The 17,926-nt window shown below is 42.0% G+C and overlaps 1 protein-coding gene across 2 annotated transcripts in view; it reads right to left on the bottom strand.

The window, feature by feature from the left end:
* The window catches only part of LOC149254022 (copper-transporting ATPase PAA2, chloroplastic), a 407,965-nt gene that overhangs the window by 208,662 nt on the left and 181,377 nt on the right, over positions 1-17,926 (bottom strand). For both annotated transcript variants that reach the window (XM_089460050.1, XM_089460049.1), the window contains one exon: positions 1,393-1,498. In XM_089460050.1, the coding sequence (XP_089316176.1) occupies positions 1,393-1,498 (106 nt within the window). The remainder of the gene's footprint in view (positions 1-1,392; positions 1,499-17,926) is intronic.

Here is a 17,926-nt window from a genome sequence, read left to right as displayed (position 1 = left end):
CAGATCGAATTGCTAAAGCTAGAGGCAACACAATGATTTGTAGTGATCACGCAGAGAGGGGCAGAGAGAGTTTTGGCTGGAGGATCTTCTTCGGAGCCAAGAATACTCAGTAGAGAGTCAGAGAGACACATAGAGGAGGCAACACAGAGTGCAGAGAGGGTGATGTAGAGCCAAGAAGGCTTCACGCAGGCCCCACGCAAAGCAGCGCAGTAGCTTCCAGCACAAAAGTCCAAGTTTGCTGAGGAAGCTGACATTTCTGAGTCGAGAGGGTTGGAATAGGCTTCTGAGGGCAAATCATTTCCCAAGTGAGCTGACGCAGGGCCCATGCAGGGGCAGCGCAAAAGTAGGCGGAGAACTTGTGGTTCAACTGCTGTATCAGCCGAGACTTGCAGTGTAGAGTGAGGTAATCTCACTAATTTCTTCTGCCAAGAGATTTTCTCTGTAACTAGATTGTCAGGAGGGCATCCAACGATTGTATTCAGAAATACTTCTGCTTAATAATAAACCCTCAGATCTGCTGCACCGGTTTTCCCGCATTGGGTTTTTCCGGGGACGTTTGTCCAAAAACAACTGTGTCATTTGTGTGTATCTTTCTCTATTGTTCAGTTTCTTGTTTCGGCATATTATTTAAATGGTGTAGGCTGCAGTGTATGTATTTCGATGTTTGCCGTAGGAAACTGCAAATAACTTGTTCATGTAAATCTAACAAGTAGAAGAAATATCCTCAGTGCTGTAGAAGGAATTCTTGGATTTAAGGAATTTTCACACCCTTGCTGATTAATCCATGATTTCCGAGGAACGAGGGAAAAAATGCTGCTATAGGGGAAAAAAAGGAAATCTGGTGGACAAATCCACCTACCAAGCACTAGGAACCCCTTCAAATATGCAATTTTCCTTTCAACTTCACACCAAAACACCTTAAAGCTCCAACCTGCATGAGAAAATGTGAACAAATGAGGGCCAGATCACCTTTTAGTGGTCATTGGTTTCTTTTTTGGAGAACACATGTCCTGAAATTGGGACGATTAGGGCATGTACCCGGAGCATAGGATGTGCCAAACACATAGCCAACATCTGTCCTATCATATTTATGTCCAACACAACAGATACGGACACACAGGCCCATAAGGGTGTGCCTTCTTACATAGCATGTAGACAAAGATGAATTAAGTTCATATACATCTGTTTTCAACACATTACTAGGAACTTGAGAAAGCATCAACTCTATAGAGAGTAGTAAAAAAAATATCTTGATGAAAGACATGTTCAAAATAACTGAAGGCTTATCAAAATAGATGATATTTTGAAATTTGTTCCCACTAAAATGACAAATTTACAGAAAACTTCAGATATGCTGAAAATAATAAGTGTACCAGCACAATTATTACTCACTAGCACATTAATAGCAAGCTTCAAGCTCAAGAGGATTGAACTTTCTTCAGGTCCTGCAATATTATTGAGTAACACATATGGAAAAATGTTTGTCCCAAAGAAATACCTGGATCAAAGAAGAAATTAAATGAACTGTTATGAACAAGGCAATGAGCTTCAATGGAAATTGTGATCAACATCGATAGATCAGAACTAGCATAAAAAGAAAAAACAGATATAAAAGATGAAGATTATGTTAAGAGTAGTGAAATCAACCAACAGAACAATAATACCAGTAAGACAAATAACATGAAATATTTTCAGCCTCTTCATAAAAATTCTACAGTTCAAGATTTTCATTATTTGGGGTGAACATCAAGTACATGACAATAATAAAAGATCACAATATCAGCAAAACGAATGAGTTAAAAAAATTAAAGATGGTTTCTTATTATGACATTGAGAGTTGTTAAATCAACTAATAGAATTGAGAACAATGAGACACATAATTTGGAGTACTCTTGACAGGAAGTCTGCCTTACATAAATACTGTTTTTTTCTAGTGTATAAGCCAAAATCACAAAAGATCATTATAATTGAATTATTTTATTTAACCCAAAAAATGAGAATTTGTATATGATCGTTTTTTCCTGTATTTGAGCCTTTGGTCAGCCAAGCCAACAAACATTCACTAGGATTCAAAAAATAAGACTCATAATTTAGAACAAACCTAAAGTTTATAACTTTATTCAGTAATTATCATTATGTTTGTTGCTGCAAAATCTAGCATCTTAGTGCAAAGCCTCATTAAGCACTCTAGATTAAGGGCAACAATGGGATCAACCACCACTAACACCTTAGCAATTCTTCCCTTGTTGTTCTTTGGATGGATATTATGCCCACAGGGGAGGCTTCCTTGGCCAATCTCAAAGATTAGACAATGCAAGAACTTCCAGGCTAAAGACCCTCCAAGGATTCTGCTAAAAAAAACACCCAAGGATAATGTTTAATATAATAGGGCTTTGGTTGAGTTGAGAAATAATTCAAGGCAATGAGTCCAAAAGAACTACGGCTAAATATAGAGGGCTTAAATAGTCCTAGAGAGGCTCAAATACATGCTACCTTCAAATTACCAATTGCTATTATAAATTATGGTTTTTAAGAAGCACAATTTATAGCATGAAAAATTCATGATAGCGATATGAAATAACCTATAAATGTTGATAAGAAATAAATAAACAAGGGATATTAAACGATTAAACAAGGAAAACCCTAGACATCATGTAATGTTATTTTTCTAGTGTTCCTCACGGCATGGTTAGGATGGATTTTCAGGGCCAGGGTAGAAAGGTCACAGGTGTAGGTTTACTTCATCAGCGGGCCCAGGGGCTTCAGGAGGTGCTTCATGGGGTTTTGAGGAGTTTTTATGAGGTCTGATGGCATTCGCTTGGTATATTCCATCATCTGCACAGTTTGTCTTTCGTTCCGTTGCATTCCGACAAATTTCAAAAAAATGAGTTATTAATGGGCCTGACTCCATTAATTACGCTTAAGGTGGTATTTCGGGAGGAATACTTGGCAGAACACCTTAGTGTAATAGCTTGTTGGAACCGGAACGAGAATACCTATAGGATGGGATGGATAGAAGTGATTTTTGATGGCTTGAGGAAGCATGGTGGCCAATTTACCATTTTCCCACATTAAAAAGAATATTTTAATTAAGGGAAATGTGTTCAATGATTAAAATAATAATAAAATAGGAGATTCTAGAGGGGTCCATCAGATCTATAAAAGAGGAGGAGGAGGCCATTAGAGAACATCTTGGATTTCATTTTTCTTCTTGTATGAGAGGTTGAGAACCCAGTTCTCTACTCCAGCAATAGCCCTAGGATAGAAACCCTTGGGTGATTCAGTGAGGTTGGGCGAGTACCCATCTCCCCTTGGTGAATTCATCCAAAATTCACAGGAGAGCTCAGCAGTTGTATTTCAGTTCAGTTTTGGAGGGCCAACACAGTATGGGAGTAGATTCTTGAGGCCAATTTCCTATCTCAACTATTTTATTGTATCAGCATGTGAACCCCAGTTTATATTATAATAAAGATGAGATTATTTTCTACCCATTGTTTCATTGTATTGCATGCATTCTCTTATTTTATTTTACATGGCAATCTTCTGTAAATTGAATGGAAATTTTATGGAGAAATTGTGGTTGAATTAGTTTCCTCTGCAAAATCTGCAAAATATTCCAAAAGGGATACTACAGTGGTATCAAAGCATGATTTTGGTCAATCGTGGGTTAAAATCAAATGTGATGTCAGAGCCAGTGTCAAAGGTCCTTGATCGGAAGATTGGAATTTTCTCTTCATTAGAAGTCAAATTATCCACAGCATTTCAAGGTCCATAGATATTATCGGTGGACGAATTTTCTTCTACATCAGCAGACCCAGAGAAATATTCAGTGAAGTGGTGAAACCTTTATTACCAGCAGACAAGAGCACTAACAACAAAGGTGGACGAGAGGATTTTTCTATTGGAAGGTCGAATCCCTAAGTTTGAGGGTCAACGTTGGCTACAACAGAACCCACGAGTATACACAAGCTGCAGTATCTGTCAGAGTTGCAAATCCAAATGGACATATGATTGATTTGAAGCTCAAGGTGATTGGCTAGGACCAACGTGAAATCTCTGGAAGAAAGCCAACGTATTTAAAAAAGTAAACACAAGTTAGCCAGCCACATGAAGCCAAGTCGAATCGCTGAGGAGCAGTCAATGTTGAGGAGTTAGTCAACAGATTGTGTGTTGGAGGTGGGCCTGGTAAGCACAGAAACTGGGAGGTGCACTTCTACGTCAATATTCAATGCAGGGGCCCAGCCATGCTATCACAACAGCTAAGGAATTGCCACATAAACTCTAAAACTCAGGATCACCGCGGAGCTGTCGGGCTTCCCAAGAGTCGGGTAATCCAATCATGCTGCCATGATTGATCTGTATAAACGTCGTGCTCATCTGGTGCCTGATTCGGTCGCGAGTTTATCAGTTCTAATGATGTGGCAGCGGTGGGGCCGAGAATTATAGATGCACCATATTGGAAAGTGACGAATTTCAGACCGAAATTTGAAGTGTGGGTCGAGAGGCCAAAGTTGGGTGCTGAATCATGGCCGCCGCACCGATTGAAGGGAGGTTGCATGACTCGGGGAGCTGCAATCGACGGACTCGACTCACAGCGAGTTGTCAATTGTGGGAGGGAAGTTGACTGACCCGTTGCTCCCATGGTTTGGTCGATGTAAGTTATAGTAGTTGCGTACCAGTCAATACTTCCCTGTGGATAGATCCATTTGCACATAGAAATTGATGTCACCCTCAAGTAGATCGATGAGGTATCATTATTCAAGACCAACATCAATTCGTTTGGACCTGCATGGAGAATGATGCGCAGAGCTACTTGCAATTGATATGCAGATTGAAGATTTGCACGAGCCTTCATTGCTTCAATCTCTTCTGGTGAAGCCCTTGATATGCGCTCACTTATTTCAGCCATTTCTTCCTTTCGTACATTTTTCATCTGCTCTGCTACAAACCTTATATCTTCAGGCTTCTTGGTATTTTTCTCTGGCAAAAGGTTTTTTCTAACAACTTCCTCGAGTTCGTCAGGATTGATTGCTTTTGAAGTCAATTTCACACATAGTTTTAAAAACCGCTCAGAAAAACCGGTAACCGGTCAAACCGGCCGGTTAGCTAGCTGGCCGGTCTGAACCGGCCTAAAAACCCGGTCAGACCCTTCATTTGCCCGATTTTGTCCTAAACCGGCCGGTTTTAGGCACAACCACCATAAAGTTAAAAAAACATGTTTTTGACTGTGTTTGAGGGTTTTGGGGGGGGACTAAGGGTGTTTCAACCCTAACAATGTTGGCAATTAATGGTAATGTTAAATTCTTAAAGTAAAAGTGACATTTCCTTTAATTTTCATTTTCATCCTTTTACTTAAATTTTTAACATTACCATGAAATGACTCAGGATGTTTGAGAGTGGTTTCGACCTCATTGGATTTCATACGGAGAAACTAGAATTTTAGATTTCACTCAAAATTCAGCAGACTTAATGGTTTTCAGGATTTCATGGTTTGGGGGTAAACAATAAATGCAATTAGAGCTCCAAATGATAAGAAAAACTCTTGATCTAGATCCCATTGTGTTGGACGATATTGATCCAACATCAGAATGGGTGGAGGAGACTGAAGAACCTGTGTTTGAGGCTGATTTTGATATCGACATGGCTTTGGCGGGGGATGAAGCAGATTATGTGGTGGCATCAAAACCAGGATCAATAGCGGCATCAAGGAAAGGCAAGGAACCAATGGAAGGCACTAGTCATGCAGGTCGACAAACTCGTGCTTCCATTAGGTCCACTTCTATTGTCATTGGTGGCATTGATACTGAGGTTGCAAATCAGGCTGAGGCATCCTCAGACTCTGAACCAGATGATGTCTATGTAGCTCCTGATGATGATCTTGTGTCTACTACTAGTAGTGGTAATGAACTTGATGATTGATCATGTGTATACTGTAGACTTGTAGTAGGCCAATGGCATCATAGCTTGCAGCAATGTTTTTGGACTTTATAGGCCATTTAGAGCCTCATTTGTTATGTATTTTGCTATTTTGTTGATGATATGTATTGCACTTGGTGCCATTTTGATGTATTCACCTTTACATGGTATATAAATGAGCAAACTTTGCATATTTTGTCTCTATTGGCTTGGAATCATGGTTTTACATCTTAAAAATAGTTTTGTTTCATTAAAAATTAATTATTTAATGTATTTTTTAAAAACCGGTTCGTTTAGACCAAACCAGTGCCAGTTAGACCGGTTCCGGTCGGTAAACTGGTTCATTAGGTGGACCGGTCCGGTCACCGGTTCCGGTTTTAAAAACATTGATTTCACATCACAATGCATATCTGCTACAAAATGTCGAAGTCTTTACAATGCTGAGATGTTGACTCATCATCACAGTGTCGAACTATTGGCCTCTTGGCTACCGGATCGATAAAGAATGAGATTTGATCTCAGATGAGATGGTTCAATAGCGGGTACACACTATTCCTCTGATGTATAAACAGGTATGTTCTCATATGCATTATCCTCAATCAGCAAGTTCGATGAGATAGCTATCAGTTTTTGGCCCTTCAACAGTCGGTGAAGTTCAAAAACTTGAGTTGAAAAGATCTTCTGCTGCCTTAGAATCGCTTTCCGGACTCTCCAAAATTCTTTCTGCCCAATTGCTGCTATAACATTATTTGGAGTGATATCAAAGATATGGACTGAATCTACCATTGATGAATCAGAGTTATGGTCAGATGGATCACCCTTTCCAACATCACGAGGTCCTGAATCAACTACCATACTCTGATGGTCATTGCATGGCTTAGATTTACACTGATCTCGTAAACTTTCATCGTGCCTTTGAATACCATCCATTGCATTTTGTAGGTCTCTAGAGGTATTTTCCCCAACATATTGCAATTCAACACAAGCCAAACTAGATTTGAAGGCTTCATGTATCCCGTGGCTCTGCCCGACACCCGTGGATTAGGTTGAGATTTTGAAACCCTTGGGTTACTGTAACTTGCTGTTCCAGATAAATGTTCTCTGCTTTTGGCTAGAGCACACTTTGTTGACTTGTCAGACTCTGTTGCAGCGATATTAGTGTGAGATATCAAATGCTGTCCCAAAAATTGGCCTGGATAGTTTACAGTTGCATAAACATTTGGAGAAACATAATATGGAGTATACATAAAGCTCCCATCACACGAAGCCAGCTAGCAAGAAACCAGCCAACATGAGCCAGCTTAAGCCAGCTAGCAGCCAGCGTGGAGGACAGCGAGAAAAAAATTTAAAAAATCCAGCTTCTTAAAGTTTTTTTAGGAAATTTAAAGTTGAATCTAAGAAGTGAAGAAGCCTTTGTTGGAGAGATAAGGTATATTTATTGTTTGTAATTTTTGGAGTGACTAAATCAAGTCCATTTCAAAGTCAAGTCAAAGTTAAATTTGTAATTGTGAAGTTGCTTCAAGGGTGTGCAAACTTGGAATTATCATTGTTTGAGAAGTTTCAATGATAATGTTGTGAAGGTGAAGAATGATGTACTCCAGTAATTAATAAAATCATAATTTTTGTGGTGCTTGTGTCCTAGATCCGCCCAAAATTGAATAAGTGGATCATAGGTACACACTATGTCGTGAATGTGCTTGCATGACTTGTGTCAATTTTGTAAACAAAACAACTACATGCACATAAGTACACAAGCACAAAGCATCACATCATCGACTTGATAAAAGTAATCTTCTGCAACAACATTTCACAACAGCTAATTCATGCCATCAAATTAAGGACGCTACAAAATCAAGCATTTCAAGTCAAGACATTTCTACATCAACATCCAATCAAGCTATCATCTACATCAACAAATTTTTTGCAGCAATTCAACAACAATTTTTTGGCAAATTGCACTTGCTCAATCCAAAACTGTAACTTGCAAGTTGGATTGTAATCAAAGTCAAATTAAGTTGAATTGTAAGGGTGCATTTTCGGTTGTAACCGACACCCTCATTTGATTTTTTAAAGTGCATCATTAAGTCAAGTCAGTTGTTACTTGAACATTGAACTTATCATTTATCATTTGGGTGCATTTTCGACAGTGTTCGACACCCTTTCTTGTTTAAAATCAGCACATTCAGTGAGTACATTCAAGAAAGCACAAGTCAGCAATTCAAGCAAGTGTTCAAAAGCATCAGCCATCAACAACCAGTACAAGTGAGCATGTCATTTCAGTGATCGACTCAAGTGAGCAATTTTCAAGCATGACTTCTACACCAAGCGAGCCTGACTTCAAAGTAAGCAAGACAACATGGCGACACACATTCAGCTGTCCCAAATTCTTCACAATTTAATGTTATCATCAGCCGACGGTATGGTACAAATCAACAAAGCAACTCTTGCTGACATTCAAGTGCATATTCAACATGCACATGAAACAATTGAGTTCCTTCAACTAGAGTCGCAACTACAAAGAGATGAGCTGCAACAGAAGAGTGCTTCTTCCAAGTCATTCAACCATACAGATGAAGATAAAGATGTTGATTCCAAATCACTCATCCAAACAACTTCAAGTGTCGAAGTTGTTCATGATCAAATTCAACTTTCTTCCAAACCCATCATCAAGCCATGGGAAGAAATTCAAAGTAATCGAAATTGACGCGGCTTAGGATATGTCGAAGATGACGACAACTTACATATCCTTGATTATTCACAGCCCATTCAGTTCGTTAGTGCCGGATTACTTGAACATATCACCTCAGCAAGTTCTCCGCAAGTTGCAGACAGACATCAATGCACACAAACTGAAAGTGCAGACAAACAGAAATGCATGCAAACTCTAGTTGCAGACAAACCGAAATGTTCTCATTGTCAAAGAACTAGTCATCTGGAAGATCAGTGTTTTGATCTTCATCCTTGCCACCATTGTGGCAAGTCAAATCATTCATCAGAGAAATGCAGCAAACAACAACAGCCAATCAGATTGAAGATAAATTATTCATGGATTGATCCCTGGGAATGGTCATCCACAGCCAGAATATTGTATAAGTTTTACAATCACATTCACTCACACATAATGCAACCCACAGTAAAAATGAAGAAGGTACTCTTGTGCAGTTGAATGGGGGAGTACACCAGTGAAACACTCCTACACCTGAAGGGGGGGAGTTCAGAGTTCCAATATCATTTGGACAAGATTGCCTCTCCTTTCAGCTGACAAAGGGGGGGAAATGTCAATGAAATTGACAAGTGGTTGTCAAACTGAAAGTCTCGACAACATCAACAAAGCAACCAATGGGCATCTTCATCAGCCAGACAGCATCTTCCTCAGCCAGTGGGCATTTTTCATCAGCAGTGAGCATCAGAAAATTCGCCAGTGAGCGATTGACAACAAAAGCAGCAGTGAGCAGCTTTCATCATAGCAAAAGCAACAATGAGTTGTTTTTCGACATCTTTAGCCAGTGGGCGATCATCATCAGCAAATACGTCAGTGGGCGTTCATCAAATTGTGTCAGTGGACACTGGATGTTGTTTTCAAGCAAAGGATAGTTGGATCCTTTTGCAGCTTGGCACGTGATATAGTTGTCAAGTGATATTCAGAGATGAATCAGGCATGCAGTTGATTCATGTTCTCTTCAGATTTGAGTTTTTCCAGCATCCAGCATTGGCAGTTTTTCAGGCAGTGTTTTTTTGAGGAGCAACTTGAGAACTTGATAGATGGTTCCTTGCTCTCTCTCTTAAAAACAATTATAAATCCAAATAAAATAATTAATTAAATTAAATCATGAGAGTTAGTTCCTCAAACTAGGGAGTTTAGTTAGGAGGAGAGATTCTCTCCAGCTAGTTCTCCTAAGTTAGTGTGTAGTTGAGAAATTGTCTCAACCAAGTGAGTCTAAGATAGACGCACTATCTTAAGACCACTTACTCATGTATTTAAATGTATTATTAAATTATTTGAATAAAAGAGAGAAATACATGAGCATGAGAGACCACATGATGGCTCTCTGCCTTTTCCGCCATGTCAGTTTTCGATGTGTGTGAGTATTTATTTTATGTGTGTGTTTAATATAGCTGAGTGAGTTTCTTCATCGAGAGCTAGATCGAGGAACTCGCTGCATGGAAAAGGATCGTTAGTGTTTCTTAGATAGGCGGAGGCACGTTTTGGAGGGAATAATAACTGACAGACCAATCGAGGGCAGGAAAGGAGTGTCGATCCATGAGATTTGTGCTGACTCAGGGCATTAGCAAAGCCCGTGGGAAAATTCGATCGACTACAGCAATTATCCACGGACCAAATGAACCGCACACAAGCTTGGAGATGAACGACAGATGCAAGGGATATAATTCAAGTAGAATTAAGTGTTGAGGATGCTCTGTGACAACAACATGGGTCAATAAACTAGTTGCGGACAAGGGTCGAAACCATCCAGATAATTTAAGGGAGCCGCACGCATCAAACGTGATGGTTGCATCATTGATGTGCGAAGGGAAAATAGTTTGCAGTCTCGTAGATCGTGGGCACAGGGTCTGCACGAACTGAAATAGAATCATCGTCTCAGCATTCAACGCAAGTTCCTTTGTGGAAGGGTCAAATTGTTGCAACGTTTACGTTCTTTTGAGGGCCAGTGGTGAAGTGTGGACCACCTGTAACAAAGATACTGCACTCCTATATCTTGAAATTGTGGTCAGACCAACTGTGGTTACTGTGTCGTTGAAGGTGTCATAGTCAACTATTGTTTAACTACCAATATGTCACTACTGTAGGGTGGGTTAAACATCATATTACTGCTAATATTTGTTTTTTGTATGCATTTTACATTAATGTATTGTTGAGATAGGGATAGGGTTTGCAGAAATCCTTTTGTGTGTGGGCTTGTATGTTGGTTGATGATGTGAGTATCAGGTCAACTAAGTGTGAGAGAGTACTTTGAATGTGCTATAACAGAGTATGTGTGGTAGAGAGAAGTTGTCACAAGTTTGTTAAGCAAGGCCGAGTCTTAGCTTCAGAAATCACGAATGTCATTTAAAGCTACCTTGTATTGTTGTTGTTCATCTGTCATGTATATGTATTCATGACTAAGTGCTTAAAAGACAACTTGATACTGAGGTATGGTTGAGCATAATTGGTAGGGTTTAACAGTTTGAGAGGTTGCATGCATCTTGCCACAAACAAGAATGCTTATGTTATGAGAGGTCTATGTATAGAGTCAGCTAGTTATTTATTGTATACTTCTATTATGACGTCAGTCCTAGTCATGTATAAAACAACTTTATGTAATTGACTTCATTGAACTCAAACATGGATCAAAACTTTATAAACTCCCTTAGTAAATCAGTAGTAGCAATCAACAGATTCCTTTTTAAGGGGATACTTTCTATGCTACAGGAAGAACAGCCAAATGATTTGCAGGATGTTGAATTTTCTAAGTCTATCTGTTAGAAAATTAATCTGTATTCTACTGGTTTATTTCTTCTACTTGTTTAAAATCAAACAAGTTATTTAATACATTAAATACCGAAATAAACACAATACAGTCACAACATCTACAGATCATCAACTGAAAGAAAACAAGCACACAAGTGACACTGTTATTTTTGGACCAATGTCCCTGGAAAAACCCAATGTGGGAAAAACCGATGCAACTATTCAGAGGGTTTTATTATTATGCAGTCTATCTGAGTACAACTGGGTGCCTAAACTGGCTCATCCGACAGAGAAAAATATACGGCAACAACACCTCTATATCTAGAAACAGGTATTCAGAAAACCTGTCCCACGAAACCCTCTCTGGCACAACTGAAGCTCAACGCTGGCCCTTCTGGCCACTGTGTCAGCCTCCTGCTGACCTGCGTCATCCCCAAGACCCTCTACGTCAGCCCTGTGAGGCGCTGCGCAGCCTCTGCGTCACTCCCTCTGCCCTCTGCATGGAAGACGAAGTCTCTCTGGGCTCTGTGCTGCCTTTGTTGGGCTCTACATAGCCTGGACTGGCTGTTGTTCTCGCTCTCTCGGCTTCTGTGCTGGTCTCCCAATATTGTCCCTGCCTCTCTGCCTTGTACTCACTGCTCCTCGCTGCTTATCACTGATTCAACTTTTCTTAGCAACCCCACTCTAGAAAAATGAATGATTGACCACTCTAGTGTGTTCTCCAACTGACCCTCAAGCCTCCTCTTATACTTTTCTCGTTAGTCCAACGACCGAGATTAAATCTCTAATCAACGGCTACGATTATATTTGGCTTGATCCATGACTTTTGGAACAGTTTAACCCAGTTTTATATTAAGACCCATTAATATTTTATTTTTCCTAAGTTTAGACTTAGGAACTACATTAAAAACATTAATTATTTTAATATCTCTCAAACCGGTTAGAATCTACCCAAACCCTTTCTGGGTCATGGAGATCTCATGTGCTTTAGCCTCTCCACCAATTTACATGGCTAGAGCACATCCGATGCTACCCCAAATCAACACTCCCTCTTAGCGAGGAATGTGCTCTAGTAATACTCCACATTGAGTATCACCCTGATTATCCAGCACCGGTCCCTATGCTGATGCTAGGCCCCCCCGCCCAACATCCTTTGCATTGCTGCACCCTGTACCGCTGCCCATGGCCCTGCCACTGCCACTGCTGCATTCCTACGGCAGCTCCCCCTGCATCCGTGTTGCTGCTAGTCCATACTCCCAGCACTGCATTCCCCTCTCATTATGTTGCATCGTGCTACTACATACTGCTACTGCACTGCAACTCAGTTACTAAGAAGTAACTAATCCACCCAACTTTTGACATCCCTGTCAGGTTAGAAACACTCCCGATGTTGAGGCTCCTTCTACAGCTAACAAGTGTTCCCTCTACTGGCCTCTGCGCTGCTGCAACAACTCCCTGCATCTCTCACCGTTGCACACCTCTCTGTGTCGTCCTGCATTGGTGCAACACTCCCATGCCTCTCGCACTGTTGCAGCCTACTAGCCTCACGTTGCCCAAGGACTCCTACACTGTAGCACTCTCTGTCACTTCATCTGCATCCATTTCTACCCACATCCGCCAATCCTGCTACTCCTCTTTGGGGCTCCCGTAGCAAGGTATAATCCAAGAGGTTGGGTACCTCAAGAATCCTGCCCCTCATTGCCTATAGTCCGTCTGACTACAGCTCGATGTCTCCCCGCTTCTTCTCAATTGGGACATGAGCACTCATGGCACAATCGTCATCCTCCTCGACTTCTTTCTTCGCCCTAGCTAGCACTGCCTTCGAGTCAGAAGCCTCTCCCTTACTCTTCTTCCTCGTACACTGGTTCACAAAATGACCCAGTTCCCCATAATGGAAGCACTTGACCTTGGAGAGGTCCTTCTTCTTCCTCTTCTCCTACTTTCCCGCAAATGCTAGAGCAGCATCCTCTTCTTCATCCTTCTTGATCCTGACCCCTTTTCCGCTACTCCCCACCTTGATTAGTCGTTTGATCTCTTCTTGACGAAGAGCCACCCACAGTTCCTCCCAATTTGGAAGACTCGTCTGCCTAGTATGCTCTGGACAAATACCTCCCAATCCTCTGAGACTGCGTTCAGTGCGGTCCTCACCATCAATTCCTCATCCGGCGTGGCCCCTATGGAAGTTAGCTGGTCACGGATCTCCTTCAATCGACCAAGGAAGACATCTATTTGCTCTCCCTTCTGCATCTGGTATGCCCTTAGCTGATTCTCCAGGAGCATCTTCCTCTGCACAGAAGTATGCTGGTACAATGTCTTCAAAGTGTCCCACATCTCCTTTGTCGTTTCCTTCTCGGCAATATGTGGTACCACATGATCCTTGACCCCATCAAGGATGATGCACTTTGCCTTAGCCATTGCCTCCTCGTACCTATCATTTGCTACCGAGTCAACTAGGATAGCCATCGTTCTCAAGGCGAAGCCCTTGATGCGATGTCTGTCTAGAATGGACAAGATCCTGGCCTTCCAAACCACAAAGTTGGACGCTCCGTCCAACCTATCCTGATCTCTCAGCCCATTCACGACCATCTCTATGCTCTTCTCTGTCGACTCCTCCGAGTCTCTCTACTTCCCTCTTGGAAGTCCTCTATTCGATTCCTACTGAGTCTCAATTTCCCTCCTGGAAATCATTCTGCCAACGTCAAGTTGCCCCACTCCGATCGTCTAACACTGATCCGGATTCCTTGGCTACAAATCCGCCACGGCGGCAACTCCCTCCACCTTGGTCTTGCCCTGTTAGGTACTGTTCTGACCACAGTACCCCACCAGCTTCGCTCCACAAACTAACCACAGCCTCCTATGCCCCAGCGACTGAAGGATTGAGCCACTTGGCTCTGCGCAATCCTGGCACTACAAATCAACTCCCTCAGCCAACTGCGTGAGCCCTCTTGGCCTCTGCATGGCTCTGCATTAGCCTGATTCTGCCTCCCTCAGCCTCTGCACTACCTCTCTCTAGCCCAGATTGATGATGCAATCCCTCTGCGTCACTCCTTCCTCTGTCGCTTTCTGCGAGGATCAACTCTGTCACTCAGGACAACTGAATCTGTTGAAAATGCTCTGCTACGCTGATGCCTTCAGTTATCTTGTGATCTGCAACCACGCTCTGATACCATGTTGAATTTTCTAAGTCTATCCATTAGAAAATTAATCTGTATTCTGATGGTTTATTTCTTCTACTTGTTTAAAATCGAGCAAGTTATTTAATACATTAAATACTGAAATAAACACAATACAATCACAACATCTATAGATCATCAACTGAAAGAAAACAAACACACAAGTGACACCATTATTTTTGGACCAATGTTCCTGGAAAAACCCAATGCGGGAAAACCAACGCAGCTATTCAGAGGGTTTTATTATTATGCAGTCTATTTGAGTACAACTGGGTGCCTAAACCGACTCACCCGACAGAGAAAAATATATAGCAGCAATACCTCTATATTTGGAAACAAGTATTCAGAAAACTTGTCCACGAAACCCTCTCTGGCACAACTTAAGCTCAGTGTTGGCCCTTCTGGCCACTGCGTCAGCCTCCTTCTGACCTACATCATCCCTCTAAGGCACTACGCAGCCTCTGGGAGTATCTGCGTCACTCCCTCTACCCTTTGCATGGATGACGCAGTCTCTCTGGGCTTTGCGCTGCCTCTGTTGGGCTCTATGTAGCCAGGACTTGATGATGCTCTTGCTCTCTCGGCTTTTGTGCTGGTCTCCCAGTATCGTCCTTGCCTCTCTGCCTCATACTCACTGCCCCTCGCTGTTGATCACTGATTCAACTTTGCCTAGCAACCCCGCTCTAACAAAATGAATGACTGATCACTCTGGTGTGTTCTCCAACTAACCCTCAAGCCTCGTCTTATACTTTTCTCGTTGGTCCATCAACAGCCGAGATTAAATCTCTAATCAACGGCTAAGATTAGATTTGGCTTGATCCATGACTTTTGGAACATTCTAACCCAGTTTTATATTAATACCCATTAATATTTTATTTTTCCTAAGTTTAGACTTATGAGTCTATGACTTCCATTAAAAATATTAATTATTTTAATATCTCCCAAACCGTTTAGAATCTGCGCAAACCCTTTCAGGGTCTTGGAGATCTCATGTGCTTTAGCCTCTCCACCAATTTTCATGGCTAAAGCGCATCCGATGCTACCCCAAATCAACACAGGAAGGACATGAGATGAGACACACTCTTCACACTTGGGACAGATTTAAAATCCATGAGGTTTTCAGTAAAATCCCTTCTCAAACTAGAAGAACTTGCTTCACTCTTTTCCCAAGGTGGATCAATCAGATGGGAGGAGCTTGATTTGGACTCTAAAACCAACTATGCTTGCCTTAGTACAGCCCAAGTATTTGGAGCACCCTTGTCTAGGAGTGAAACTTCCAATTGCCTCCTGTCTTAGTAGTATCATGATACTAACCGAACCTATACCTCCTTACAGTGACGACCTTATGAGGAGAGTCTTCAAACTTATAGTGAAGACTTTTCAGAATTTGGATAATAGTGAGGGTCCTACATTTGGGAAGAAGCATGAGATTCTAGAAGTCATGGCCTTGGTTAGATCTTATGACCTCATGTTTGAGCTGGGATGTGACAACTTATTCCTACAGATGTTCCAATACTTCTTCAGCATTAGGAAACATCATCCTAATACACTCATAACACACATGCAGTCCATTTTGTCCTCATGTATGGGAGGCCATGATGCCATTTGCAGGACGTTGCAGTCTCAGTTGTTGGCCATTTGGAGGGAGGAACAATTGGTTTCACCTGCTGCTTATGAACTAGCCAAAAGGTTAGTTGAGAAAAACATTGGACTGTTCAGGAGACGGTTGACCCAGGAGGAGTTGTAGTGGATTTATGGTGACCAACCATGTAGCAGGAATGAGTTGAGGAGGAAGGGCCTTTGCTTCATCTGCAAGGAACCTTGGGGACCTGACCACTCATGCTTGAGTGATGTGGAGGAGGATGAGCAGCCACCCTTGGGGTCAATTTTTGATGAGTAGACAGATATACAGACAGTTGGCCGAGTGACGATATTCGTTGATACTTGTCCTCAAGAGATGTTGGAGTATGACAAGACAGTTTGGCAGGAGATTGGTGGACTGGAGGAGCGTGGAGTTTCCTATCAGGTGAGGGAGATGGCAGTGCATCCATCTTTGGGTCTACCCATTGATGAGGTGCAAACAGATGTAGTGGCAGCCAGCCAAGCTGCAACATTTTCAGGCGGTAGCCCTCTCCAGGAGTACAGAGACGGGGCTTGCAGAATAGTTTGGCTACTTGTACCCATTATAGGGAGAGAGGCAGGATTTTCTCGATGGATATGGTTGTCCAACCAGGTAGAGTAGCATGAGTTCGGCATGGACCAGCATCAACATAGCAGACTTGTTCCCTACACCCGAGTCCATGACTTAGATTGGTGGGAGATCATGCGTTGGTATCCTTTTGATGAAGTATCATTTTTAGTCAGGAGCATCATATTGCAGGAGCCCTCAGAGGTGAGGGATATCACATGATCCACTGGCAGTGGGATACAGCTCGACAGCTCTTCAACATTCCATTTCGGCATCAGGAGAGCAGGTTTAATTGGATTGAGTCAGGGGTTGGACTGGAGAGAGGTGATGAGTTGGTATACAGTTGGTGGGGCAACATTCACAGTCATAGCTATAGCACCACAGGAGCCGTGGAGCATTGATGCTTATTCTTGGTGGCATTGGGATCCAGGAGGATTTGTTGATGACAGGTTCAGTCAGAGATTGGTCTGGGATTTGGGCATTGAGGGGTCTATTCATGGTGGGTTGATACAGAGGCAGAGAATCACCCAGTGGTTCGTATGGGATCCGGGCATTGGGTCTCAGTTGTGTTGGGCCACCATATTGGTCCACAGCCTTGGATTGCTTGAGAGCAAGCAATCTTGGGGCGGGAGGACTTGTAATGCTCCTTTTTCTAGTGTTCCTCATGGCATGGTTAGGAAGGATTTTCAGGGCCAGGGCATACAGGTCACAGGTGCAAGTTTACTTCATCAGCGGGCCCAAGGGCTTCAGGAGGTGTTTCATGGGGTTTTGAGGAGTTTTTATGAGGTCTGATGGCATTCGCTTGGTATATTCCATCATCTGCACAGTTTGTCTTTTGTTCCATTGCATTCCAACAACTTTCAAAACACTGAGTTTTAATGGCCCTGACTCCATTAATTACGCTTAAGGTGGTATTTCGGGAGGAATACTTGGGAGAACACCTTAGTGTAATAGCTCGTTGGAACCGGAACGAGAAGACCTATAGTATGGGATGGCTAGAAGTGATTTTCGGTGGCTTGAGGAAGCATGGTGGCCAATTTAACATTTTCCCACATTAAAAAGAATATTTTAATTAAGGGAAATGTGCTCAATGATTAAAATAATAAAATAGGAGCTTCTAGAGGGGTCCAAAGGAGCTTCTAGAGGGGTCCATCAAATCTATAAAAGAGGAGGAGGAGGCCA

The sequence above is a fragment of the Pinus tabuliformis genome, chromosome 7, assembly GCF_031772625.1.
Source record: "Pinus tabuliformis cultivar Carrire ecotype Pingquan chromosome 7, CPIR1, whole genome shotgun sequence".
Lineage (NCBI taxonomy): Eukaryota > Viridiplantae > Streptophyta > Pinopsida > Pinales > Pinaceae > Pinus > Pinus tabuliformis.
The sequence above is the reverse complement of the archived record's forward strand: the minus strand, read 5'-3'. Positions and strand labels throughout refer to the sequence as shown.